This window comes from Geotrypetes seraphini, chromosome 3, assembly GCF_902459505.1.
Source record: "Geotrypetes seraphini chromosome 3, aGeoSer1.1, whole genome shotgun sequence".
In the NCBI taxonomy this organism is placed as follows: Eukaryota; Metazoa; Chordata; class Amphibia; order Gymnophiona; family Dermophiidae; genus Geotrypetes; species Geotrypetes seraphini.
Window position 1 is genome coordinate 373,028,784 of NC_047086.1, and position 26,387 is coordinate 373,055,170.

Genomic DNA, 26,387 nt, shown 5'->3' on the forward strand with positions numbered 1-26,387 from the left:
TTATGACTAAATTGCACATTCTTTCCTTTAATGTCAATGGTCTTAATCACTGCATTAAGCGAAAAAAGGTGACCAATTATCTGCGTTCTCTACAGCCTGACATTATTATGTTTCAAGAGACACATCTTTCCCTCAATGATAGTGCAAAAACAGTAATTAAAGGATATGCTCCTCCATACTTCTCGCCTACGCTGCGAAAAAAGAATGGAGTTTCTATATACATTAGATCATCTCTCACGTATACTCTCATAACTAATGAATCTGATAAAGAGGGGAGATGGTGTTTGGTGCATATTATGCTTTATAAATCACCTATTTTGTTGCTGAATGTATATGCGCCAGTTGCGGATGACCCTGATTTCTACCGTTCCTTACAAAGCATATTGCTGAAGTATCCCAATGTTCCAATAGTTATAGGGGGAGATCACAACCAACCTCTGGATCTTTTTTTAGATAGGACCTCCACATGCCGTCCGGCTAAGTCCAAAACATTAGAAGAAATTAAAAGCCTTATGAGAAACTATAGCCTTGTTGATCCCTGGAGAATCCTTAAACCTGCAGCTCGAGAATACACGCATTTTTCTGCTCCCCACAGTACTTATACTAGATTGGACTATTTTTTGATTTCCTCACAATTATCCACAGACATTTCTAATGTTATTAACCATCCTTTCCTTATCTCAGATCATGCACCAGTTTCACTGCTCTTAACTTTCTCTTCAATACCACTTATAACTCGTCATTGGAGATTGAATAATAGTATTCTCTTTGATGATTCAATTACTGCCAAATTGAGAAAATTCACAGATGAATTTTTTCTTAATAATTCGGATCCATCTTTATCTCAAGCTACAATCTGGGAATCATACAAGGCTACTCTGAGAGGGGAAATCATTAGCCTGATGGCTTGGAAACGTAAACAATCCAATAACCAATTGAAAGCTCTTGAATCAGACATATCCCTTCTCGAATCGCAATTTTTTTCTAATCCAACAGACAAGATAACACACACACACCTTCTTAAAAAAAAATATGAATAAAATGTTATAGCATCTGCTTTTGCTAATAAAGATATATTTATTTTAAAATCTGGGCATTATATTGGAGGCAATAAGATGGGTAAATCTTTAGCTCAATATTTAAAAGGAAAAAAAGAGAAGCATCATATCTCTTCTATTACTAATTCTCGAAACCAATCTATCACCGATTCGTTAGGAATTAGTACTGAGTTTGAAAATTTTTACTCTGACCTTTTTCAGTCGGAATCAGACTCGTCTCTGGAGGAAATTAATAATTACTTGACTACCATTTCACACCCAAGTTTACCAATCCATCTCAAAGATGAATTAGACAGTCCGATTTCTGTGCAGGAAATTCAGTCCACAATACAAACTCTTGCCGCGAATAAATCTCCTGGACCGGATGGCATCACTAGTGAGTTTTATAAAACATTTTCCCTCCAATTAAGTCCATATCTATTACAATATTATAATTTTATACACTCAAACCCAGACTTGCAACGTAACTTCACTGAAGCCAATATAATAATATTTCCTAAACCTGACAGAGACCCTACTAGTATAGGTAATTACAGACTGATCTCTTTGTTAAACGCTGATTATAAGATCCTGGCTAAAATCCTTGCAAACAGAATTAATAAGATGATCCAATTATTAATATCTCCTGATCAAGTGGGATTTATTAAACAACGTTACATTGGAGACAATCTACGAATCTTCCATAACATTTCGGGTATAGCCAAGTCCATAGCAGAACCTGTGGTGGGTCTAGCAATCGACGCGGAAAAAGCTTTTGATAGGGTCGAGTGGCGGTTTCTGCTTCAGGTTCTGAGGTGGTATAATTTTGGTGAGGAATTTGTAACTTGGATACAAGCATTATATCGGTCTCCATGCTCCAGAATATTAATAAATAATTCTCTCTCAAATCCGATTATTTTACAAAGAGGAACAAGACAGGGCTGTCCTCTTTCGCCTCTTTTATTTAATTTATCATTAGAACCCTTTTTATCCTCCATAAGACAATCTGAAGACATACAGGGAATTCCTACATCGCTTAGAGATTTTAAGATAGCAGCATATGCTGATGATATTATGCTTTTCCTTAAAAATCCTCGACTATCGCTATCTGCCCTCATCCACACAACCAATTTATACTCTTCGTTTTCTGGCTATAAAGTTAATTGGGGAAAGTCCGTTATTTTTCCTCTTAATGAACATGCCTCACAATCTGATATACAAGATTTCCAATTCTCATGGTCTACCCTTCCTATAAAATATCTCGGTACTTTTGTACACAAAGACCCTGAGGTTATTATGGAATTCAACATCTCCAAATTAAAAGATTTAATTAATCGTACCATCAATAATTGGTCACCACTATATATTACATGGAGGGGTCGTATTTCTGCTATAAAAATGACTTTATCACCTCAAGTATTATTTAAACTCATCATGCTTCCTGGCTTATGTAAACCACAGTTTTATAAATGGATAGATAAACAATTGAATTCTTTTATTTGGCAACATAAAAGACCTAAAATAGCACTCAATAAATTAAAGGCTTCTAAATTTCATGGGGGTGTTAATTTTCCCGATTTTCGAAATTACCATTTGGCTTTTTTAGCGAAATATGGCTCCTATTGGCTGTCTTATAATGCTTTAGAAGACTCAACTAACGTTCCTTCTTGGTTCACTCTAGAATCCTCTATATGTAATCCTGTACCTTTACAGGCCCTTCCTACCATGTCATTACCCAAACATCTTAGACAATTCCCTCTTTTTACAGCGACACTTACTGCGATACGTGCGTTGGATAAAATAGCGGTTAATTCAATTTTTTCTCACAAAGATATGACACTTTAGAATAATGCCTCCTTGAAACATAACAAACGATGTTTCAACTGGAAGACATGGAGAGCTGCTGGTGTTTGGCAGGTTCGATCTCTATTTGATGGATCCGAGTTATTATCCTTTTCTAAGTTCAGTGCTCATTTCCCGACGCTAGCGTCTAAGAGAAAACAATGGTTAATTCTCACTTCTTTCCTTTCTACTTTACACTTCTCTGACTTTGCATGTCTATCCTCTTGGAGTACTCAGACCATAGCTATGGGTAAGGCTATGTCATTTTATTATAAGAAATTAAGAGAATCATGTTATACCCCCTCTTCAGATATAGTTTCTAGATGGTCTAATGATCTCAATTGGCATCTGTCAGACAAAGATTGGTGTCAATTATGGTCCAAAACTAACAGACCCTTGTTATCAGCTAGTATGTCTCAATCTCTACTGTTTGTAATTTGGAGAGCAGTTTGGACTCCCTATAAAAAGAAAAAAGCAAATCTCTCTTCTGAAGATATTTGCTGGCATTGTATTACATCTCAAGGAACGCTTAAACATATGCTTTTCTCCTGTCCTAAGATTCAACCATTTTGGGTCCAAATTTGATCCTGTATTTGTGAGATAACTGCTTGTACTGCTGATCTTTCTTTTGACATTATCATATCTCTTTACATCCATGCTTTAAACTTTGTACATGTGAAAACAAATTGATTGATATCATGATCTCAATAGGCATCCAACAGGTTCTTCAGAATTGGAAATCAGCGTCTAGATTGAACTTTACCTTCTGGTGGAATTCCCTATGCTTATACAAGCGATTTGAACAGCATGCAGCAGAAAAATTACATTATCATCAGAAATTGTCCGTTCAATCTTTGTGGACCCCCATTGACAGTTACTTGCTCATGTTATAAGTGCTTTCAATTTTATTTATTTATTTTATACTCTATGAGCTCTACATTGCATCACAACCTTTTGTGAACTGTTGTTGTATACTGAATGTTTCTTTTTCTATTGTAAATGTTGATTTTCAATAAAAAAGATTGGAACTAAAAAAAAGAAATGTGCTTTTACAATTACCATTTCAGTTACTTCAGGGTTGGCTCCCTGTCTTGGTACAGAAATGTTTTTAAAAGTTTTCTTAATCTGAGATAGTGGTCATAAGATTGTAGTGTAAGTGGTAGTAGTTCCAGCATTTTGCTAATTGATGTTGGATGGATAAGGTAATTTGCCTGATAGACTTTATATTGTTGTATTTTGGGAATTTTAAGTGGAAAAGATTTCTGGTGGAATATCTGTTGCAGGCACCCTAGAGTAGGATGGCCAACTCTTTTAGGGAATTGGTGGCATTCACTGTCAGGATCTTAAAGGCAGTGATGCCCAATTTAAACTTGATCCTTGTGGTTATGGGCAGCCAATGTAGTTTCATATAGTAAGTGTTGTAGGTGTTCCGATTTCCATAGTCCATATATGAGTCTTACTGCTGCACTTTTAACTAGTTGAAGATGCAATAGCAATGTTTTAGAGCAACAGACTAAGGGATGTGTACCGGGATGGGCCTCCTAATGGCACCTAACAGCCTGGGCTTGACCCAGTGGCATATCTACCAAGGGGAGAGTGGGCGGGGGGGGGGTGCACAGCCGGCCACCCTCCCTTTCTGCCGCTGCTGCTTTCCTTAACCAACAGCAGCAGCAGTAAACTTTAAATTAGGGGTGTCCGCAGCCCAGCTTATGCTCCCTCCGGTGGGTGTTTAGTTTCTGGCTGGTTCCCCTGCAGCAGTTTTACCACTCAAAGCTGCAACCGTTGACTCCTCGCGTGATCCGGCCAGAAACGCTGTTGCTGCACAGGGCAGTGAAGAGAAATGTTGCTGCTGCACAGGCAAGGGGGAAGAGAAATGTTCCTGCTGCACAGGCAAGGGGGGGAGAGAAATACTGCTGCTGCACAGGGAAGGGAAGGGGGGGAAAGAGAAATGCTGCTGCTGTAGCACCCAATTGGGGAGAGAGAGGGAAGGAAGAAGACAAAGGAGAGAAACCAGAGATGCCAAGTCCATGGGAAGGAGGGGAAGGAAATGAGATACCAGACCATGGAGGGGGAGAGGGAGATGCCAGGGCATGGGGGAGAGGGAAGGAGACAGATGCAAGACCAGGGAAAAGGAAGGAAGGAAGAAGGGAGAGAAAGAAGAGAAGAAGAGAAGATGCCAGATAATGGAGGGGGAGGGGGAGTTGGAAGGAGAGGAGAGAGATGCCAGGGCATGGGGGGAGGGAAGGAGATAGAGATGCAAGACCATGGTGTGGAGTGGGAAGGAAGGAAAGGAGAAGAGAGAGAGAGAGATGCCAAAGCATAGGGGAGGGGGTAGAGACAGAAAAATGAAGAGAGGGTGAAGCTGAAATGAATCATGTACAAAGGAGAGAAGGGGCACAGGATATTTAAGGGACTATAGAAAGAGGGAAGATGCCATATGGAAGAGAGAGAGTGGACAGTGGATGGAAGGAGCAGAGAGTGTAGGCAGTGGATGGAAGGGGCAGAGAGAGTGTGGGCAGTAGATGGAAGGGGTAGAGAGAGAGGGCAGAAGCTGGGTGGTAGGGACAAAGGGGGGTGCAGATGTTGCATGGAAGGGCGAGAGGAGAAATGCTGTATAGAAAGAAGAGAGCTAAGAGAAGATGATTAAAACAGAAATGACAAAAGGTAGAAAGATTTTTTTGTTGCTTTACTTTCTTATTTCTCATTATTTGTTTTATTTCTATTGTTAATTTGTAAAATAGTGATTGTTATGTATCAGTTTTTTCAAATTTACATTTACTGGCTTTATATTTTGCACAGTATTAGGGGACATGTGTCACTGTTTCTGTGGTGGTGTACTGTATGCAGAGTCTGGTTTCTTGGCGGTTCAGTTTAACTTTTGTCTACATATTTCTATATTTAGTTTGTGATTATTCCATATTGGGCGAGGGTGTATCTATGTTGTGTGTGTATGAAAAGGATATGATTTTCTGTTGGCATTGATTGTACAGGATCTAGCTTGTTTATTTTTACAATGTATGTGTTGGTGTTCTAGTGCTCACTGCAGTGTTTAAGATGCTGCCTTTTCCTAGATACACTCTTGTTGTGCGATATGTGGATTGTTACTAAAAATCATATTTTTCATATAGATGAGGGGGGTGTCAAAACAATGATGGGCCCCAGGTGTCACATATGCTAGGTATGCTACTGGCTTGACACCATACCAAGGATGGCACTGAGCTCCAGAGAAAACTATGCAGGCTGGTTTCAGAATCGTTCCAAGCACTAATTTATCCAAAAAGGGAATGAAATTACATCAAATTAAAACAATAAAATGGGGAGAGCAAAACAAACACTCCTGCAGGCACGCGTGCAGAAGGAAAGAACTGAAAGTCTCGCATTAACGACTACTTCGAAAAATTGCGAACCATGAAATCGAGGGTGAAATACTCATGTGGATTAAAAACTGGTTGGCGGATAGGAAACAGAGAGTGGGGGTAAATGGACAATACTCGGACTGGAAAAGCATCACGAGTGGAGTGCCGCAGGGTTTGGTGCTTGGACACGTGCTCGTCAACATATTTATAAATGACCTGGAAATTGGTACGATGAGCATGGTGATAAAATTTGCAGATGATATGAAGTTATTCAGAGTAGTAAAGACACAGAAGGATTGCGAAGACCTGCAATGTGACATAAACATGCTCGAGAAATGGGCTGCGACATGGTAAATGAGGTTTAACATGGATAAGTGTAAGGTGATGCATGTCAGTAACAAAAATCTTATACACGAATACAGGATGTCCAGTGCAGTACTTGGAAAGACCCCCCACGAAAGAGACTTGGGTGTACTGGTCAACAAGTCGATTAAGCCATCTGCGCAATGCGCGGCAGCGGCGAAAAGGGCGAACAGAATGCTAGGAATGATTAAGAAAGGGATCACGAACAGATCGGAGAAGGTTATCATGCCACTGTACCGGGCCATGATACACCCCCACCTGGAATACTGCGTCCAGCACTGGTCGCCGTACATGAAGAAGGACACAGTACTACTCGAAAGAGTCCAGAGAAGAGCAACTAAAATGGTTAAGGGGCTGGAGGAGTTGCTGTACAGTGAGAGATTGGAAAAACTGGGCCTCTTCACCCTTGAAAAGAGGAGTCTGAGAGGGGACATGATCGAAACATTCAAGATATTGAAGGGAATAGACTTAGTAGATAAAGACAGGTTGTGCACCCTCTCCAAGGTAGGGAGCACGAGAGAACACTCTCTAAAGTTAAAAGGGGATAGATTCCGTACAAACGTAAGGAAGTTCTTCTTCATCCAGAGACTGGTGGAAAACTGGAACGCTCTTCCGGAGGCTGTTATAGGGGAAAACACCTTCCAGGGATTCAAGACAAAGTTAGACAAGTTCCTGCTAAACCAGAACGTACGCAGGTAAGGCTAGACTCAGTTAGGGCACTGGTCTTTGACCTAAGGGCCGCCATGGGAGTGGACTGCTGGGCACGATGGACCATTGGTCTGACCCAGCAGCAGCAATTCTTATGTTCTTAGAAAGCCCAGTGAAGTATAATAGAGGCAGAGTGAAAAATCCTGAGTGGATTCCTTCTGCAGCAGCACGCAGTTATGGGGAAATAATCCTACTGTCTAGAACAGGGGTGCCCACACTTTCTTGGCTTGCGAGCTACTTTTAAAATGACCAAGCCAAAATGATCTACTAACAATAAAATTAAAAAAAACACAAAGCACACTGTACGCAGAGAAAATGTTAATTATCATTTATATTCCGGGGGTTTTCAAAGAGCTCAAGGCAGAAGACTTTAAAATATGCAATGTCATCTCAGTAACAACTATACAAAAATAGAGAAATATACCCCCTTCCTTTTACTAAACCACGATAGTGGTTTTTAGCACAGGGAGCTGCGCTGAATGCCTTGCGCTGCTCCTGATGCTCATAGACAAAATATAGACAGCAGATATAAATTTGGACACTAAATTTTAAATAAAATCATTTTTCCTACCTTTGTTGTCTGATGATTTCATGAGTCTCTGGTTGTACTTCCTTCTTCTGACTGTAAATCCAATATTTCTTTCTTTCTGCCTCCTGCATGCTTCCTCTCCTCCAGACGTCATTCCATACCCCAACCAACATCTCTCTCTGTCCCTCCATGAGTCCAACTTTTTCTTCCTCTCTCCCTACCCCTCCCCTTTCTTTCTTTCTCTTTCTCTCTCCCTGCCCCCTCCCCTCCCCTCCCCTTTCTTTCTTTTTTTTAATTTTAACAATTTTATTGAATTTTCACAATGGCAAATACACTATATAGCCAAATCCCCACCCCAAAACATAAACAGTCATACTGGTACTCTTCAATATAAAGCAATACTATCCAACCCCAAATTTCCCTCCTCCCTCTCTTTCTTTTTCTTTGCCCCCCTTTCTTTCTTTCTTTTTCTCTCCCTGCCCCCCGTTTCTTTCTTTCTTTCTGTCTGTCTTTTTCTCTCCCTGCCCCCCCGACGCCAGGCCAGGCACGTACAAACGCCAGGCCCATAGCCTCCCCCCCTCCCTGATGTCAATTCTGATATCGAAGAGGAAGTTCTGGGCCAGCCTGGCCTGGGGGGAAGGGGAAGCAGGAAGAACAGAATGCAAAGGCAACGCGAGTTTATCGCGGATTTCGACTCATGTTGCCTTTGCAATCTACTGGTCGATTGCGATTGACCTTTTGGGCACCCCTGGTCTAGAATGTCTCACTTATTGCACTGGAACTAGTGTTACATTACAGTAGTCTAGTTGAGATAGGATTAGGGACTGCACTAAAATTCATAAATTGTCTTTTTGTACATCTGGCAAGGTGTTCCAGCCTTTGTATGTTCAGAGCATGAGATGGGCATAGTGGAAACGTGTTATATACGTTCTTTGGGCAATGTCAAGTGCAGGTCAGACATGGACATCTTACAGTGATAAGAACATAAGAATTGCTGCTGCTGGGTCAGACCAGTGATCCATCGTGCCCAGCAGTCCGCTCACGCGGCGGCCCTTAGGTCAAAAACCGGTGCCCTATTTCAGTCTAGTCTTACCTGCGTATGTTCTGGTTCAGCAGGAACTTATCTAACCTTTTCTTGAATCCCTGGAGGGTGTTTTCCCCTAAAACAGCCTCTGAAAGAGTGTTCTAGATTTCTACCACTTTCTGGGTGAAGAAGAACTTCCTTACGTTTGTACAGAATCTATCCCCTTTTAACTTTACAGAGTGCCCTCTCGTTCTCTCTACTTCGGAGAGGGTGAACAATCTCTCTTTCCCTACTAAGTCTATTCCCTTCAATATCTTGAATGTTTCGATCATGTCCTCCTCTCAGTCTCCTCTGGTTGCGTCAAAGGAGAAGCTTCCGCTCGTAGACACACGTGACTTCAGGCAGGCTCTGGCGGCATGCACAAATTACACTAATGCACCACGAAGGTAAGGGGAGGGAAGGAGATGGTCGAACCGCGCAAGGGTGCTAAAGGATGGTGGAAAGGAACAGACGCTGAAGGGGGTGGCGAGAGGACAGGGTGGTGGTGAAAAGGAATGGAACAGATGCTGAAGGTGAGTGGGGAAGAACAAATGCTGAAGGGGAGTGGGGAGGAACAGGCGCTGAGAGGGGGTGGGGAGGAACAGGCGCTGAAGGGAAATGTGGAAGAAAGAGTGGGGAGAAGACGCTGAAGGGAAAAGGGGAATAGAGAGTGGTAGAAGACACTGGAAGGGAAGAAGACAGTGATGCCAGACTATGGGGGGAGCGGAGGGAAGAAGATGAGTGCCAGATCAATTGGGAGGGGTGAAGGGAGAGGCACAGTAATAGAGCAAATGGAAGACGCAGCGAGAAGGCAGACAGTGGATGGAAGGAATTGAATGAAAAGATGAGGAAAGCAGAAACCAGACAACAAAGGTAGAAAAAATTTTTTTTATTTCTTTTCTTTTTTTTTTTTTTGCTTTAGGATAAAGTAGTATATTAGCTGTGTTGATAAAAATTTATAAACAATGCCCTGCCAGCTGAACATCTTTCTTTAGTACAGCAGCAAGAACTTTGATTTATAAGGAAGGAATAAGCTAAATATTGCAGTACTGAGGCTTGTATGGATGCTGCGGGGACAGTAGTCGCGGGGGCGGGGACATTGGTCCTGGGTACAGGGCAGGGATAGTGGTCAAGGGGATAGGGTGGGGACAGTGGTCCCGGGGTTGGGGCGGTGGCAGGCACGGTGGTCGCGTGAATGGGGCGGTGACGGGGGACAAATGTTTTCCCCATGTCATTCTCTAACTCTAACCATTATATTTATGGTGGAAAATGTGCGCCTACCAAAACTCTATTCTACTGCCATATAGGGCTACTGAGGTTGTAGACAGGTGGGTATAGTGGGTTTTGGGGGCTCACCATAATCTATAAGGGAGTTCTGGTGAGATGTTTATCTGGCACCCTTTTTGTGATGTTCACAGCAGTGCCCTCTAAGGTGCCCCACTGCTCTGCATGTCTGGGTGACTAGTCCATTACAGGACTGGCCCCACCCACATCCAAATGGTCTTGTTATGGCCGTTTGGGACTTGGACAAAAATTTGTTCGAAAATGTGGTGTAAAGATAGACATCCTGACAGTCTGGGCATCCCAATGGCCTGGACGTCCAGACAGATGTATGGTGGTTTGCCTTTCGAAAATAGGCATTTTCTTACTGCCAGATTTGGACGTTCAGTGTCATATATCCAAATTGTACTTTGAAAATGCCCCTCCACATCTATTTTTTTATATATTGCACAATTCGATATGCTTTATATTACATTATATGTCATTTATATATACATTTTTTGTTTGGATATAGGTTACTACTCCTTATGCAGGCTTTTGAGTGCTGAAACACGACCCTATGTTATTGTATCCTCTTGGTGGATATTGAGAGCTTTTTATCCACCCCCCCTTTACAAAACCATGCAAGATGATTATAGCGCTGGCCGGCGTACTGAATACTCTGCGCTACTCCAACGTTCACAGAGTTCCTATTAGTGTCGGAGCAGCGAAAAGCATTCAGTGCACCAACCAGCACTAAAAACCTCTTGCACGGTTTTGTAAAAGGGGGGGTTATATGATGGTTATGCAATAAAATCAGTGTTTGAACTTCTATTGAACATCTATTGGTCTCCTTTTTTGGAAGACCATTTATCTAGTCCTACTGTTTAACTACTGTAGGGTTTGTTTTCCTCCTTTTTGGTGCTTTAAATATTTAAAAAGGCAGGCATCCCAAAGCTCTTTTCCTAATGCTACAAAAGAAAACACAACAAATATACAACATATGAATCTGCTCAAGGGATATTTCAGTTGTATAGATTTCTTCCTGAATTACAGAAGTCATCAGAACTGATTCCAGTTTGTACTCACTTTAGCTGCCAGATCCCATGTTGCTGCTGTGCCATCATGACTTGCTGAAATAAATATGTCTTTTGAAGGGTGCGTTGCTAGACCCCAGATTTCACCTTCCATATGGCCATTAATCAAAATATTTGAAGCAGCATTTTTTTCACCAACTTCAATTATTTCCCCTTCTTTGGTTCCCACTAAAATTTTGCCCTGTAATAGACAAAGTGTGGTTTAGAAAAGGAGATTATGTTCTTACCTTGATAATTTTTTCCAGTAAATAGGTGTGTCATTCTGGACAAGCAGGTAATTTCCCCATTCCTGCTAGCTCTATAGAAGGAATTCACTCTGGAGTTTTTCTGTAACCCTCTTACTTCACCGAGAGCTCTACTGCCACCTACAGTTACTGACAAGTATGCAAGAGCTCTTCTGAGAACAGGTGAAGTAAGATAAAATTGGAAAACTTCCCAAGCACATAAAAGTTCTACTCTAACAAATAAATGAACAGGTGGAGAGTAACCAAACCCATCAAAAGCATCAAAGGAGGTCAGGTAGTACCACTGTAAATGCTGAAATAGACTATATACAATTATTCATGGACCAAGGGACTGACATCCAAGATACATACTTGGAGAAGAACAAACAGAATGAGTCAGTAGGCAGACAGGAAGGATCGGGTAGGGGTCCAGAATGACACACCTATCTACTGGAAAAGATATTATCAAGGTAAGAACATAATCTCTTTTTCCAATGCAATAGGTGTGTCATTCTGGACAAGAGGGACATACAAAAGCAGTCCCAAAAATCTATGGCGGGTTGACTACAATGGCCTGTAACACTGAGGAGCCAAAGACAGAATCCTCTTTTGCCACCACGTCCACCTTATAAAACTTTGAAAATCTGTGTAGAGTCAAATGACCTTTCCCTGATGAGTTGAAATCCATTGTATGACTCGGCCTATCATGGGCCAAGGAGGAAAAACATACAAGAGTAGGCCCTGATGCCACAGCTGGACTAGAGCATCTAGACCCTTGCTTCTGGGCTTGTGTCTTTGTCTGAAGAACCTGTCCACCCTTTTGTTCCTTGCCATCCCCATGAGGCTGAAATGAGGCCAACCCCAGAGCCGAACAATGGTTTGAAATGCTGTCACTGACAGTGTCCACTCGCCTAGATCTAAGGTCTGTCTGCTGAGGAAGTCGGCTTGGATATTGTAAAGTTCTACCATGTGTGCTGCCAATACCGCCTACAGATGATGCTCCACCCAGTGGAAGAGGAGACAAGCTTCCAGACACAGATGGGCACTCCTGGTGCCATCCTGGCAATTGGCATTTGCCACTACTGTTGCATTGTTGGAGAAGACTCTGACCGCTTGGCCCTCCAGAGTCCTCTGTAATTTCACCAGAGCCAGCCGAATGGCTTGTAGCTGTAGCCTGTTGATCGACTGCTTCCTCTGAGAGGGTAACCAACGCCCTTGAATTGTTTAAAGGTTGCAATGAGCCACCAGCCAAGGATGCTGGCATCTGTCATTACAACTACCCAGGAAGGTATCTGAAGGGGCATGCCCTTGGTAAGGGACTGAGAGCAGAGCCACTAATCCATGCTGGCCCGAGCTTCCAGCATCCAGGGTAGGGACTTCTGCGAAGAATCTGACTGCGGGGACCAATGTGAAAGCAATGCATGTTGGAGAGGATGCATATGGGCCCTCGCCCAAGGAACCACATCTATTATGACTGCAATGGAACCCAGAACTTAAAGATAGTCCCATGATGACAGAGCTGTCTTGGCTAGAAGGCATGGAATCTATCTGCATGCCTCTGTAACAGGGGTAGGGAACGCCGGTCCTCGAGATCCATATTCCAGTTGGGTTTTCAGGATTTCCCCAATGAATATGCATGAGATCTATTTGCATGCACTGCTTTCAATGCATATTCATTGGGGGAAACCTGAAAACCCGCACTGGAGTACGGCTCTTGAGGATCGGAGTTCCCTACCCCTGCTCTGTAAGGTAGACATGTTCAGCCACTGTGCTGAACAAGACTACTGTGTGGTCCTAGACATCTCGTCATGTGGATTAATTGACTTTATTTTCAATAAAACCTGCATCTTGGACATCATCTCCTCCACACTGTGTTGACTTCTGATTCTGTGGAGTATTAGGGGTCAATTTTTGCTTGTGCCATATGATAAAGGTGAGACATGACTACCTTGACAGACCCCTCAGGAGAATCTCACTGTTCTGTGATTAAAACATTAATGTCCAAATGCCAGGGAAATGCCACACTCCACACATTAGGGAGGAGGAAGCAGAAGGAACTGGATGGGAGTCTAAATTTAGTTCATGCAAAGAAACAGAAATGAGATCTGGCAGGGCCGTGGGTTTAAATAAGCACAGGACCATGGTATCATCACTAGGAGCCAAGGCCATAACAGGATCCAGAGCACCAGTTTGTGGAGCAGGCTCCCCTGATACAGGAGGCGCATCTGTGGACAACAGTGGCATAGTGAGAGAGATCATCATCAGTATCCCCTGCAAACAGGTCTCCCAAGGGCCGAGCAGTGTGAGACTGTGAGATAGAAAAGACCTGTGGGGCTGTGTCCTGATGTGTTGAGTCCGAAGCACAGGAAGTCTGCGCTTTAGGAGAAAGGCTATTCTGTAAGGCTTTCCACATTAAATTGATGAATTCCAAAGAAAAGGCTGAATTAGGGAGCAAAGAGTCACCCTAAGATGACTCTAATTTGTGCTTCTTGGGCTCTATGGTTTCCACATTCTTTCGAGCAGAACGGTCGCTATTTCCAGGACCCAAAAAGAGAATAGCCTCTCCTTTGCATGCAGTGCGGCACATGGCGCACGGATGCTCCTGAGGTGCAGAATTTGCACAATCCTGGCATGGATTAGTGGTAAAAGAGCCCATCTCAATAAGTTTTGAGGCAAAAAGAATCGATTTAGAGCTGCAGGGAACTTTTGAAAAAAGATTGCAAAAAGATCCAAGATTGCCACTCTCAGATTTTGGCGCCAAAAATCGTTAAAACAACAACTTAAATAAAGCTAAAAACTAGCAAAAATAGGATTCTTTAGGAGAGGGATCTCAAGGAAATATGCAGAAACTCCCCAAAACAGCAATTTCAGACCCCCCCCTTCTCACAGGTTGTTACAGCCTTACTCACTGTGACCTGTGCTGGAAATGTTCTGTAGCCTACCTCAGCTCTGAACTGTAGCTGGAAAGGAGAAGAATTAGTGTCTCATGTTGGAAGTTTCTCTCCACTGCTGATCTTCAGGCTGCCAATCAGACATGGTGTCTAACCGTACCTCCACTCCCACAGACCGACAGATGTGGTAACAGAAGGGGAAATCAAAAACATAGCTGGCACCCAGCAAGATACCGCAACACTTTTGCAGGCTGGCCAACAGGTGCCACAAGGGATTGATCAGTTAGCTGCAGATCTTAGCCTGCTTCTTCTCCATGCAGGCAGAGAAGACCTTACAGATGGAAAGCTCCGAGCACTGAAACCGGTGAAAATAATTGAAACATAAACATAACATAAAAACTCACTTGTATACCGCAAATACTGTTAAGTTTTATGCGGTTCACAGAGATTAGCAATCCAAATGAATAAACAACCAGCATCTAACTTCCAAAAGATTCTGTAAAAAGATGCGTCTTTAAAGCACGTCAAAATTGATGATACGAATTTGAAAATGTAAATATGTGAGTCAGATCCCTAATCCTTGAGGCTGCCTGGAAGAACAACAGTCATTCCTGGAATTCCTTATACAGTATTTGCATCCCTTTGCAGAAGGAAACGAGAATAGTAAGTGAGATTTTCTAGAATGTTTAGAATTTGTAATGATGAAAGATTCCATAAGATACTCTGGGATTAGACCTGTTAATGCCTTAAAACAAATACAGCCGAACTTAAATTAAATCCGTGCTTCAACCGGAAGCCAATGCAGTTGATGATAGAAATCAGTGACATGATCATACTTCTTTAGATCAAAAATCAATCTAACTCCTGCATTCCGTATCATGCGCAGTCTTTGAAGATTTTTTTGAGCTCCAGCAAGATGGATGATGTTACAATAATCAAGCTGACTAAGGGCCAATGATTGGACTAACAGTCGAAAGGAATTAATATCAAAATATGCTCTAATAGTTCTTAGTTTCCATAGAGTATAGAAACCCTTACGAAACAATGAATCAACCTGATTTTTCATGGTAAGGATTCAATCTAGAATTATCTTTATGGTTGGCTGGATGCTGTAGACTATCATTTAAAGCAATAAATGTAACATCTTCATTTAAATTTGGAGATGTAAAAAAAAATTTGGGGTTTTTCTGTATTAATTTTCAATTTGAATTCTACCATCCAAGATTCAATTGTCTAAAGAATCACCACAAGTTTGATTTATTTGAGAGAAAGTATGTATAGGGATTAAAACTGTGATGTTGGCTGCATAACTAAATAATTTGATTTTGTTATGAGATAATCTATTGCCTAAAGAGGCCAAATAGATGTTAAAAAGCAGAGGAGACAAAGGAGACCCCTGGGGTACTCCACAAGGATTACTTCAACTTTTTGAGAACTCATTGTTAAAATAAAGAAAAAGGGAGAGCAAAACTGAAACACTCCTGCAGGCTAGCATGCAGAAAGAAAAAACTGTATGTGGCAGTTGAGCTCTCAGTGAAGTAAGAGGGTTAGAAAAATCCAGAGTGCAGAACTAGCAGAAATGGGGAAATTATCTGCTTGGCCAGAATGACACATCTATTGTACTGGAAAATCTCAGTAATGACTAAAATATAATACACTGAATTAAAAATATAATGTACTGAGATTTCTTTGAGAAAATCAACTAAGATTCTTGGTTTTGAAGCAGGTAATTTTCTCAGTTTTCAGGAACATATATCTTCATTGGTTCTGATTGGATACCCATTCAAGGTTCTGCCTTTTCTGCAGATTTGTTTAATACATACATAATTCCAATATGTCCTACAGTACCCTCCAGTTTAGGAATTCAACATTGTCTGTATGCAGATGATATATGAATGTTAAGGTCTTGTCTTACAACAAATAGACTTAAGTTGAATGTAGGGAAAATGCAGATTTTATTTTTAATCTAATCAATTGAATCTTATTCAGTTAAGAGACACAGTTAAATCTGATGATACTATTAAGAACTAGGTCTAGAATTGCTTCGTCTCTTATCGGTTCCTGAGCCAGCTGCTCCATAAAGCAGTCCTTGATTTCATCAAGAAATTTTATCTCCCTTGCATGCCCTGGTGTTATCTTTACCCAGTCAATATCAGAGTAGTTGAAATCACCCATCATTATTGTATTACCCAATTTGTCAGCCTCCCTAATTTCTGATAACATTTCAGCATCTGTCCATTCATCCTTGTCAAGCGGACAGTAGTACACACTTCTATCACTATCCTTTTCCCCTTTACACATGGAATTTCTACCCATAGGGATTCCAAGGTGTGTTTTATTTAAAATTTGTCACGTAGTGATTAGAGGGCAGCCTCTGGAAGAATACTTAAGATTAACAGAGAAGAGAAAGCTCAAACTATCTCAAAGGCCTTTAGGATCTCTTCCACAATTTTAACTCAGACGCTGGCTAAAGCATGGGGTAAGGAGTGGAGACTTTTTCTCTCTCTTAGTTTACTGAAACTCATTTTGGAGATATGGTAGATGTACGCAGCTGGGGGAAACTCACTACAAATTTTCGCTCCAGGTTTATATGGAGAGTCATTCATGTGGATACCTCTGTGGATGGAAATTATCTCAAGTGTGGTACTGTCCCAACTACTGTGTTCTTTGGGCTTGAGCACAAACTTGATTATTTAATTTTGAGATTTAAAAACTGTTGACTGTGTTTCTCTAGACCCAAGCACAGACTTTATTATTATTATTAATTTAATTATTGGGAATTAACTTTAAGAACTGTCTATAGTGTGGTGTAACTCTTCTGTCTTCTAACCTAACCCCCCCCCTCCAAAAAAAAAAAATACCAAGTCTTCCCTCCTTTTCTTTTTCTGCTTAACTCTGTCATTAAGGGGGATAAACTCTTCTGACTAAGGGCTAGATGCACTAAAGATAGTGACTCGATCGCTGTTGGCCGATTCTCTGGTCGATTCTTGCTGTCACTGCTATTAGGGCTTCTTTTTTTTTAATGGCACAGAGGTGCGTGTGTTACATATGCACAATCTGTCCCAATAAAAAAAAGGATAAAGCTGCCCTCCCCCCACACCTGGCAACCCCATTCACCGTTCCCCCCCAAAAAAATGGCAGGAGGATGTCAAATCCCTTCTGCCATGCAGAACACCCCTGCGCTAGGTACCCTGGAGCCACTGCCCCTGAACCCTTCCAAAATGGCAGGAGGGATGCCCACTCCCTCCTGCCACCGGATGCCCCCACATACACATCGAACCTCCCCCTTACCTTTTTAAAACATTGGAAGCAGGAAGCCCACTCTCTGGCTCCTGCTTCAGGCCCACCTATCTAAATAACAGCCTTCTTCTCCCCAATGCATCATGCGATGCATGGGGAGGGGGCAAAGGCACTGATTGGTTCAGATGCCTAAGGCTCCTCCCAAGAGGTGGGGCCTCAGGCGTCTGAGTCAATCAGGCCTTAGGCACCTCCCTCTCTATCCAGGATACTGAGGGAGGAGTCTAAGGCCCTGTCTAGCTTGAACAATTGGCTTGTCCAATCAGGGCTTTATGCTCCTCCCTCAGTATCCTGGATAAATAAGAACATAAGAATTCCCGCTGCTGGATCAGACCAGTGGTTCATCGTGCCCAGCAGTCCACTCACGCAGCAGCCCTCTGGTCAAAGACCAGCGCCATAACTGAGACTAGCCCTACCTGCGTATGTTCTGGTTCAGCAGGAACTTGTCTAACTTTGTCTTGAATCCCTGGAGGGTGTTTTCCCCTATGATAGACTCCGGAAGAGCGTTCCAGTTTGCTACCACTCTCTGGGTGAAGAAGAACTTCTTTACGTTCGTATGGAATCTATCCCCTTTTAATTTTAGGGAGTGCCCTCTCGTTCTCCCTACCTTGGAGAGGGTGAACAACCTGTCCTTATCTACTAAGTCTATTCCCTTCAGTACCTTGAATGTTTCAATCATGTCCCCTCTCAATCTCCTCTATTTGAGGGAGAAAAGGCCCAGTTTCTCTAATCTCTCACTGTACAGCAACTCCTCCAGCCCCTTAACCATTTTAGTCTCTCTTCTCTGAACCCTTTCGAGTAGTACTGTGTCCTTCTTCATGTACGGCGAACAGTGCTAGATGCAGTACTCCAGGTGAGGGCACACCATGGCCTGGTACAGCGGCATGATAACCTTCTCCGATCTGTTTGTGATCCCCTTCTTTATCATTCCTAGCATTCTGTTCGCCCTTTTCACCGCCGTCGCGCATGTGCGGACGGCTTCATAGAAACATAGAAAGATGACGGCAGATAAGGGCTACAGCCCATCAAGTCTGCCCACACCATCGACCCTCCCTTTTAAGTCTAATGTCCCCTTTAAGTAGAATTGTAATAATGCCATTCTACTGACCCGCTCTTTCAAGTCTATACCCTAGTGATCCTATCCTTTGGCTGACCCTCGTAGGGATCCTACATAGGTATCCCATTTATTCTTGAAGTCTGGGACGCTGTGTGCCTCTATCACCTGCATTGGAAGCTTGTTCCAATGCTCAATCACTCTCTCCGTGAAGAAGTACTTCCTGGCATCTCCACGAAACTTCCCTCCCCTGAGTTTGAGCGGCTTCATCGACTTGTCAGTCAGAACTCCCAAGTCTCTTTCCTGGCAGGTCTCTCCAAGTACCGCCCCGGACATCCTGTATTTGTGCATGAGATTTTTGTTACCGACATGCATCACTTTACACGTATCCACGTTGAACCTCATTTGCCATGTCGATGCCCATTTCTCCAGCTTGATTATGTCATGTTGCAGATCTTCGCAATCCCCCTGTGTCTTCACTACTCTGAATAACTTTGTATCGTCCGCAAATTTAATCACCTCACTCATCGTACCAATGTCCAGATTGTTTATAAAGATGTTGAAGAGGATGGGTCCAAGCACCAAGCCCTGCGGCACCCCACTGGTGACGCTCTTCCAGTCCGAGTATTGTCCATTTACCTCCACTCTCTGTTTCCTATGCTCCAGCCAGTTTTTAATCCACATATTTCACCTTCAATTCCATGGCTTGCAATTTTCCGAAGTAGTCATTAATGTGGAACCTTGTCGAACGCCTTCTGAAAATCCAGATATACAATGTCAACCGGGTCGCCCTTGTCTATCTGCCTGTTTACTCTCTCGAAGAAGTGCAGCAAGTTCATCAAACAAGATCTGCCATTGCTGAAACCGTGCTGGCTGGTCCACATCAGACCATGTCCGTCCAGGTGATCAATGATGCAGTCTTTTATCAGCGCCTCTATCATCTTTCCTGGTACCGAGGTCAGACTCACCGGTCTGTAGTTTCCCGGATCTCCCCTCAAACCTTTTTTGAATATCGGTGTAACATTCGCCACCTTCCAGTCTTCTGGCATCTTTCCCAATTTGATCGACAGATTGGCTATTAGTTGAAGCAGTTCAGCTATAGTACCTTTCAGTTCCTTGATGACCCACAGATGGATGCCATCCGGTCCCGGGGATTTATTGCTCTTGAGCCTATCAATCTGCTCTTCTAGACTGACTGCCAATCCTGTCAGTTACCCGTCTTCGATTCCAGCATATAGTCTGATGGGTTCCGGTATGCTGTGTATATCCTCTTCGGTAAATACAGACGCAAAAAATGTGTTCAGTTTGTCGGCGATTGTTTTGTCCTCTTTTAACACTCCCTTTATTCCATGGTCATCCAACAGTCCCACCGCTTCCTTCGCGGGTCGTTTCCCCTTAATATATCGAAAGAACAGCTTGAAGTTTTTCGCCTCCTTGGCTATTTTTTCCTTGTAGTCTCTTTTGGGTCCTTTTACCGCCTTATGGTACCTTCATTGATGCTGTTTGTGCTTATTCCAGTTTTCGTTCGTTCTTGACCTTTTCCATTCCTTAAACTAAGTTTTCTTGTCTCTGAACACTTCCTTCACATCTACAGTGAGCCACGCCGATTCCTTGTTCTTTTTCCTCTTGGATCCCTTGTTGATACGTGGTATATATAGATTTTGCACCTCGGTGACTGTATCCTTAAAAAGGGACCAAGCTTGCTCTAGCGTTTTTACAGTGCTTATCCTCTTCTTAATTTTCTTCCCCACCATGAGTCTCATCCCATCGTAATTCCCTTTTCGGAAGCTAAGTGCCGTAGCCGTCGTTCTGGACCAATGTTTAGCCCCTGCGTCCATGTTGAAGCGGATCATGTTTTGATCACTATTTCCCAGCGTCCCTTCTACTTCTACACCTTGTGCCAGTCCTCACAGTCCATTTAGAATTAAGTCCAGAATTGCATTTCCTCTCGTATTTTCCTTGACAAGTTGTTCCAGGAAGCAATCGCCTACAGCATGCAGGAATTGGTCTCCCTAGCACAGCCATAGTTGCCTAGGTTCCAGTCTAGCCCTGGATAGTTGAAGTCACCCATGATAACTGCGTTGCCTCCCTTGCAGTTGCGTTTAATCTCGTCCGTCATTTCTCCATCAATTTCTTTGGACTGCCCTTTGGGAGGGGCCTTAGGTGGCTGACCCAATCAAGGCATTTGGCCCCTCCCTGTGTATCACATGATGCATCGGGAAGGCATTGGGCTCAAAGCAGGAGCCTGAAAAGGTGCGGGAAGAGGGGGGGCATCCCTCCTACCATTTTTGGAGGTGCGATTCTCTAAATGGCACCATCACATGATTGACACATGATTGGTGGCCGCTTTTAAGGCGACTGCTAATAAAGGCGCCATTTAGAGAATCTGGGCCTATGTACTCAGTAAGCAAATCTCTCTCTTGCATATTCATTCTGGATATCAGGAAAATCTGATTGACTTAGGGCTCCTTTTACTAAGCTGTGTTTACAGTTTTAGAGCACGCTGCATTGCCCCACGCGCTAGATGCTAACGCCACCATTGAGCTGGTGTTAGTTCTTGGCGTGTAGTGCGGGGTTGGCGCATGCGGCAATGTAGCACGCGCTAAAAACACTAGCGCACCTTAGTAAAAGGAGCCCTTAGTGTGCCCTGAGAACTGGTTTGAGCCTAACACTGTATAGTGTTAATACAACCCAATATATTGTCTTTTCCTAACAAATCTCGGTCAAAATGAGCTCTTGACACGATAGGTATCTATTATATGAAACTCTCAGTTTATCAGGCTATGTATGCCTGGTTTTCATCATTAGGTATGCCTGATAATTTTTTCACTGGGAGCTGAAAACATATTAGTTTAAACATTTTTTTAGTTTGGTTATATTTTCTTTTATTGCAATCCACTTTAGGCCTTGTAGGGATTTGGTGGACTATTAGCACATTATAATTAATCCAGCCCTGTAAAGTTCATTTAAATCAATGAGAAATTGCTATCCTTTATAATAGCTTTCAAGTAACAACCAAGAGATACAGTGAGCAGCTATGATAATCTAAAAATGACTACAGTAGTACCTCAATTAACCAGTACTCAAGCAACCAGCACTCTCACTCAACCATCAAAAAATAAAGCGTTCTCCCTCCAGTCCCAGAAGCAGCAGTGGTCCTGACCTGCCAACCTCCCTCCAGCTTTGAAGCAGTAGCAGTCTTGAACCACCACCCCCATCCCCACCTCCAGCCCTGATGCAGCAGTGGCAACAGTCCTGACCCACCAACTCCCCACCCTCTCTCCAGCCTCAAAGCAGCAATGGCAGCGGTCCTATCAACCCCTTCCCTTCCTCCCTCACATACCCAAAGGAGCAGCGGCAGCTGGTCAGCAGAGGCAGCACTGTAAACAGCTTGCAGGACCACATCAGAAGTGATGTGGCAGAGGAAAGACCCTGTTTTGGCTGACCACGAGCAGCCTGTTTTACAGTGTCTCTGATGGCCGGCTGCCGCTGCTGCTTCGGCTAAGTGAGGGGGAGTCCAGGAGGCCATATCCGTGAGGAGAGTGGGAGGGCATATCCAGGGGGGGGGGAACAGAGGTGAATCAGAAATGTGCGGGGGGAGGGTCCAGCAGGGTGAAGGGTAGGGGAGAGGAGATGGATGGATGCTGGACCAATAAGTGGGGGGAGAGAAAGTGACCCAGACCAGAAAGGAGGGTGGGAACAAAGGAACAGATGCTGGACCTACAAGTGGGAGTGGGGGAATGATAGAGAGGTGGGAAGAGAGACAAAACTATTTTTAGAGCATCTCTCAAGAAACCAGAAACTACAGTTATCCGGCATCTATCATCTATCAATCTCCATGAGTGCCAGATAACAGAGTCTACTGTATTCATGTGAGGACTGATTTCTCAGAGCCAAGGCATTTGAATTCAGTTTTTCACCATGACAACAGTAGTTAGCTTCATCTTGTGTTTATAAGCTTACTACTGTATTATTTTGATAATCATTCATCTAAAGCAGTGGTTCCCAAACCTGTCCTGGGGGACCCCCAGCCAGTCAGGTTTTCAAGATATCCCTAATGAATATGCATGAGAGAGATTTGCTTATAATGGAAGTGAAAGATATGCAAATCTCTCTCATGCATATTCATTAGGGATATCTTGAAAACCTGACTGGCTGGGGGTCCCCCAGGACAGGTTTGGGAACCACTGATCTAAAGTATATTTGCTGAATTAAATTTTTCTCACAATAGCACAGAATCCTATAACCGCATTTTATTACCCATGGTACCAGTTCTGTGGCTATTTTCTTTCTTACCTTTCCTCTACAGACTGAGCGCACACAGTCTACAAGCTGTCCACTTTCAAGCTGAAATGCTCGACATCGTTTCATTTCCTGGTCCCACAGTTTTACAGCTCCTCCTTCTTTTGTTCTAAAATAAAACATATTACTGTTATTGACCCATGCTGATTCAGATCAAGGTCCATCAAGCTCAGATTCCTGTCTCTGAGAGTGTATGGGCTCTGTAGCTCCCAAAAAGTAGATCTCCCATAGTTTATTTTCAGGCGTAAATAATGATTCTCCCAAGTCTACCCAGCTAATACATTTTTAATGAACTTTTCCTCCAGGAATCTGTCCAATTCTGCTTTGTTGGTCACCTTGACCACATCCTCCAGAAACAGATTCCACAGCTTGAGATTTTATTAATTGCCTTTTTGAATTTACCCACTGTATATCAAGATTAATTTGGATACAGGTAAATAGCAGAAAAATATTCAAATAGTATACATTATGACATAGTGCAACACATATTAAAATATCTAAATAGATAGCATAGGATGTAAGCAGAGGTGGGACATATAGACAGAAAGAGAGTAATAGAAAATAAAGGTGACTAATAAGGAAAATTAGGCATGAAGGGCTCCTTTTACAAAGCCTTGTTAGCAATTCCCATGTGGCAAATGCAATGACTCCCATAGGAATCGAATGGCCTTCATCACTTTTGCCACATGAGAATTTCTAGCGCAGCTTTGTAAAAGGAGACCAAGTAAGAAAGGGTGCATGAAAATGAGCTCAGCTAGAGTATGAGTAGATAAGACAGTGATAGGGCTAGATTCACAAAACAGCCATCCGATCCGGATCCCAATCCGGGTCCGGGGGGCTGATTCATGACGCACCCTCATGCAAATGAGGACGCTCAGAATCACGCCCCCAACCGACTGCACGGATCGCTCTCCAGCGATCCCAATGCATGCGCAGACCACTTGTAGATGGTCTGCACATGCACTTGCCCTCCATGCCCGGCAGAGCTGGAAAAAAACATTTTTTATAACTTTACTTTTCGCGAGCCCTTTTTACTTTTAACTTCGCGAGCCTGTGGTTTTAACCCACTTTAAACCCGTGGGTTAAAACCACGGGCTTGCACTGCGGGGAAGGGCAGGAGAGTCAGGGCAGAGAGCAGAGTTTTTACATAAGCGACTGGTCCTCAGCAGTCACTTGTTTTTGGATCTGCCAGCCCAGTAGGTTTGCCTGCATTTGTTTAGTGAATTGCGTCCTTCCTACTTTGCATGTTGTTTCCCCTCATTTGCATGCGCGGATCGGATCGGCCACGAGGTTAGTGAATCAGGTCGGAGGAAAATTGGGTTGCAAAGGGGTCGCTAGGTGGTCAGGACTTGATCGGTGGGCTTAGTGAATCTAGCCCTTAGTCCTGTATGATTATCAAGTTAGCTGCTTTTTTCATTAAAAGTTTTATGCACTCGGTAAAAAAAAAAAAAGGAAGAAAAATTTTCTATGACTCGTTTTCAAGTCTGCTAGTCATTAGCTTTGAATAGTATCCTCTTTTTTTTGTGTTGTTTAACAGGTTAAACAATCATCCCCTAATTAACTGCTTTACACTATTCTTGATTTTCTAAACTGATATCCCCTTTCAGTCTTCTTTTCTCCAAGCTAAGAAGCCTGACCTGTTTAATCTCTATTCATAAGGGAGATGTTCCATCCCTTTTATCAGTTTTGTTGTCTTTCTCTGAATCTTTTCTAGTTGCACTGAATAGCCTCATTGAGAAAGGATGACCATCCTGCAAGCTCGTCCCCGTCCCCAACCCATCCTCACCAGCTCAGTCCCTCTCCCCACCCTGTCCCTGTGAGCTTGGTCCCCATCCCCACCCCATCCCCGCAAACCATCTGATCCCTTCCGCACAAGCCTCGAATAGTTTTATACTGAACTTATTTTATTAAAGTATAAAAAGAAACAATATTCTGTAAAATGGTCATTTTATAAATCAGTGTTTTTCAACCTTTTTATACCTGTGGACCAGCAGAAATAAAATAATTATTTTGAGGACCGGCAAACTACTAAGACTGAAATTTAAAAAACCACATTTCCGCCCCGTGTCCGCAAGCTCGGTCCCCGCAAACCATCTGATCCCATCCGCACAAGCCTCAGTTATGATTTTATATTGAACGTATTCCCCATCTTAATCCAGCAGATACCTTCCATCACCTACTCCCTCCATTCCTTACTCAGCATCTTCTCCTTGTCTCTCTATTCCCCCTTCACCATGTCCAGCATATCCCCTCTGCTCCCTCTACCCATGTCCAACATATTACTTCTGTCTTCATACTCCACCCTCCTGTTCAGCATTTTCCATTTCTCTCTGCCCCCTGCAAGGTCCAGCATCTGTCTTTGTGTCCCTATTCTTCCAACTCCCACCTAGTTCCAATAACTATCCTCCCCCAAGGGGATCCACCATCTCCCTGCTGTCACACCAATCCCCCCCTCCCCCGGGGCTACCTCCCCTTCCCACAACACGTGGGAATCCAGCATCTCTTAATCCCTCCCTTGGCTGCTGGCCCCAGAGTGACTCCAGTATCACAATAGCTGGTCTCACCATAACTGACACTAAATTGGAAGCAGCCTGGTTCTTAACAGTTTACTTACAGTTCCCTTGCCCAGAACTCTGAACAAAGACAGAAGCCGCGGGACCTTTCCTCTTGCCTGCATTGCTATTTGCTATAAGCTCTGCCGGTCTCAATCCTGCCCCTCAAACACAGGAAGTGGGGGCGAGATCAGGATCGGCAGAGCCTATAGCATGCAGGCAAGAGGAAAAGTCCTGCAGCTTCTGTGTTTCTTTTTGCTGTCCGCAGCCGTTTCTAAGCCCTGGAAGGGAAAGGGGAAGAGATGCCGATGGGAAATTTAACCGCGTCGATCTCGCCGGCCCTCTGCAGACCGGCAGGAATTTTCTGCGGACCAGCATCGGTCCGCAGACCGGCGGTTGAAGAACAGTGTTATAAATCACAAATAATACAGAGCAAGGATCAATAAAACTCCTGTCTCCCCTCTCTTTCCATTCACAAATATCCCCTCCACTACTGAGAAAACCGCTAGCGCACCTTCGTAAAAGGAGCCCAGTCTACACTTTTTTTAGCTGAGGGGCTGTACTCTTTGAATGGGCTGAACAAATGGGAAAAATTCTAGGTAACCCAATACAGACAGTGAGTTAGAAGTTCAAAAAATATAGGAGATAAAGGAAGAGAAACAAAATAAATTAATATTTAAGATACTAACTTCACAGAAAGTCACAAGCTAAAAATATTTTCTAACACATAAGAACTTACATAAGAACTGCCATCTCCGGATCAGACCCATGGTCCATCGAGTCCGGCGATCCGCACACGCGGAGGCCCAGTC

At 43.2% G+C, this 26,387-nt stretch overlaps 1 protein-coding gene across 2 annotated transcripts in view; it reads right to left on the minus strand.

Moving 5' to 3' along the window:
* EML6 (EMAP like 6) overlaps nt 1-26,387 on the minus strand; it is a 523,485-nt gene that overhangs the window by 29,917 nt on the left and 467,181 nt on the right. For both annotated transcript variants that reach the window (XM_033938328.1, XM_033938329.1), the window contains 2 exons: nt 23,018-23,132; nt 11,248-11,436 (listed from right to left, as the gene is read on the minus strand). In XM_033938328.1, coding sequence (XP_033794219.1) covers nt 11,248-11,436; nt 23,018-23,132 — 304 coding nt within the window. The remainder of the gene's footprint in view (nt 1-11,247; nt 11,437-23,017; nt 23,133-26,387) is intronic.